The 2,453-nt window shown below is 54.0% G+C and overlaps 1 protein-coding gene across 4 annotated transcripts in view; it reads left to right on the top strand.

The window, feature by feature from the left end:
- Window positions 1-732: 732 nt before the first annotated feature.
- kcnj19a (potassium inwardly rectifying channel subfamily J member 19a) overlaps window positions 733-2,453 on the top strand; it is an 18,500-nt gene continuing 16,779 nt past the window's right edge. For 2 of the 4 annotated variants that reach the window (XR_014122939.1, XR_014122940.1), the window contains exon 1: window positions 733-1,904. Coding sequence is in view for 2 of the 4 variants with exons in the window: in XM_081711604.1 (XP_081567730.1) it covers window positions 1,239-1,904 (666 nt within the window). In the remaining 2 variants the exon portion in view is untranslated. The remainder of the gene's footprint in view (window positions 1,905-2,453) is intronic. The other 2 variants (XM_081711604.1, XM_035528830.2) reach the window with 2 other exon arrangements.

Here is a 2,453-nt window from a genome sequence, read left to right on the forward strand (position 1 = left end):
ACGCGGCGCGCTGATTAAACGAGCTCCGCGAGGACGCCACTGCGACACACAGATTGAATCAATTCCTTCCAGCGTGAGCTAGACCATTTTATAGCGAGAACTCCTCACAAAAAGTGCGTCAGATCAATACAATCTAATCTTCTAGCTGTCCTAACGCGGCCACCTGCTCCTTTATAAGGTGTTTGTCAAGGCGCGGGTGGGGGTCGCTGTGCGTTTTTTGCAGCCCAGCAAGGTGCGCAGTGCACCAACTAACTCTGTCCGCTAGATGGCGCAACGACCCAGGGCTTGCGGGGACACCGTGGCGCTCTGATCATTTTATTTGTTTCGACGGTGTTTTGTTTCGATATGACTTTGAATATTTTGCACAAACAAACAAACAAGCAAAAAAGAAAAATAGAGGCAGCTCATCCTAACTGCTCTGTAACGGTTACCTCAATATTTGATCTCAGCGAGCATATTCAACATTATTAAATACACCGAGATTGAGAGTGGGGGGAGACAGAGAGAGAGAGAGAGAGAGAGAGAGAGAGAGAGAGAGAGAGAGAGAGAGAGAGAGAGAGAGAGAGAGAAAGAGAGAAGGAGAGAAAGAGAGAGGGGAGAGAGGAGAGAGAGGGAGAGAGGGAGAGAGAGGGAGAGAGAGAGAGAAGGAGAGAGAGGACAGAGAGGGAGAGAGAGACAGGAGAGAGGGAGAGAGAGAGACAGAGAGAGAGGGGGGAGGGAGAAGGGGAGAGAGAGAGAGAGAGAGAGAGAGAGAGAGAGAGAGAGAGAGAGAGAGAGAGAGAGAGAGACTCATTCTCTGTGTTTTCAATAGGCAGTCTTCGGTAGTGCGGGGAATACTATTCCTCATCCCTCGCGCAGTCCCCTCCTCCCACCCTCCTCCCGCGTTCACTCCCCATCCTCGAGCTCTTCCCCTCCTCTTTTACGAGTGAAAGCGCTGTCCGGATCCGCGCGGACTCCAGTGAGAGAGCACGCTACCAAAGGGGAACCAGCCTGCGCAACAGTTTACCGCGCTGGTGCAAGCTGCGATTCGGAGAAAAGTTTACCACCAATGAACCTGGACCCGAGACCCCGAGCCTCCTCCGCGTGCTTTGTTTCCGTCAGCAATGTGTTTCGTTAAAGAGCGTGCTCTGTGAGCGCGACAGGAAGCAAGGCTGGGGTTAACGATGGCGCAGCGGCGCTGACCTCTCCCTCACCAAAGCGCCTATCCTGATCCGGCCTCAGGGACCTCAGCTGAAGTTATGGCCGCTCTCCGGCGCAAATTCGGGGACGACTACCAGGTGGTGAACACCGGCACGGGCGCCACGTTCAAGGCGCCGGTGAAGAAGAAGCGCCAGCGCTTCGTGGAGAAGAACGGCCGTTGCAATGTGCAGCACGGGAATCTTGGCGGGGAGACCAGCCGGTACCTGTCGGACCTCTTCACCACGCTGGTGGACCTGAAGTGGCGCTGGAACCTGCTCATCTTCACCCTCACCTACACCATAGCCTGGCTCGTCATGGCGTCCATGTGGTGGCTCATCGCCTACGTAAGAGGGGACCTCAGCCACGCGCGCAATGCGTCATACACCCCGTGCGTGGCCAACGTCTACAACTTCCCGTCGGCTTTCCTGTTCTTCATCGAGACGGAGGCGACCATCGGCTACGGTTACCGCTACATCACGGAAAAGTGCCCGGAAGGCATCATCCTCTTTCTCTTCCAGTCGCTGCTCGGCTCGATCGTGGACGCGTTCCTCATCGGCTGCATGTTCATCAAGATGTCCCAGCCCAAGAAGCGCGCGGAGACGCTCATGTTCAGCCAGGACGCGGTCATCTCGCAGCGCGACGGGAAGCTGTGCTTAATGTTCCGCGTGGGCAACCTGAGGAACAGCCACATGGTGTCTGCACAGATCAGGTGCAAACTCATAAAGGTGAGTGGGAGCGCGCGCGCGCGGGTCCTGCGGCTGCTGGGATAACTGTAGGTCTTTTGCTCGTGGATGAGTAAGTAAAGGCTCGTTCCCTACCGGCCCAACGCCACTCTCCCGTTCACCTTTAACGCCATCAAAACCACCTGCACTTCATTTCACTTCTTGTCCAGTCTGATCAATTAGTCAGCAGCTTGAAGAAGGAGCACAGAGCGCGCGGTACGGACAGAGGTCAGCTGGCGCTCATGCGCTGACACTTGGCACGCGCTGATGTTGGACGATGCCGATGGCCCGGGTGAATTTTAAAAGCGACAAAAGCAAGATAGCAACAGCAAAAAAAGTTTTTTAAGCAAATAAAAAACTGAAATAAGCCTGAAATAAGAAATCAGAGCAGCGCGCGCAGTGTGGATGTGAACAGTATGTAAGGTGTAAGTCAGGACTAGTGACTCGGTCACTCATTAGTCACGGGGACTTTAATTCTATCTTTAGGATGTATTGTTTTTAGATTTGTTCGTTTTCCCTTTACTGACAGGCACCGGATACGGCGTATTTTGG

Source organism: Electrophorus electricus, chromosome 3 (genome assembly GCF_041902795.1).
Source record: "Electrophorus electricus isolate QZ-2024a chromosome 3, ASM4190279v1, whole genome shotgun sequence".
Lineage (NCBI taxonomy): Eukaryota > Metazoa > Chordata > Actinopteri > Gymnotiformes > Gymnotidae > Electrophorus > Electrophorus electricus.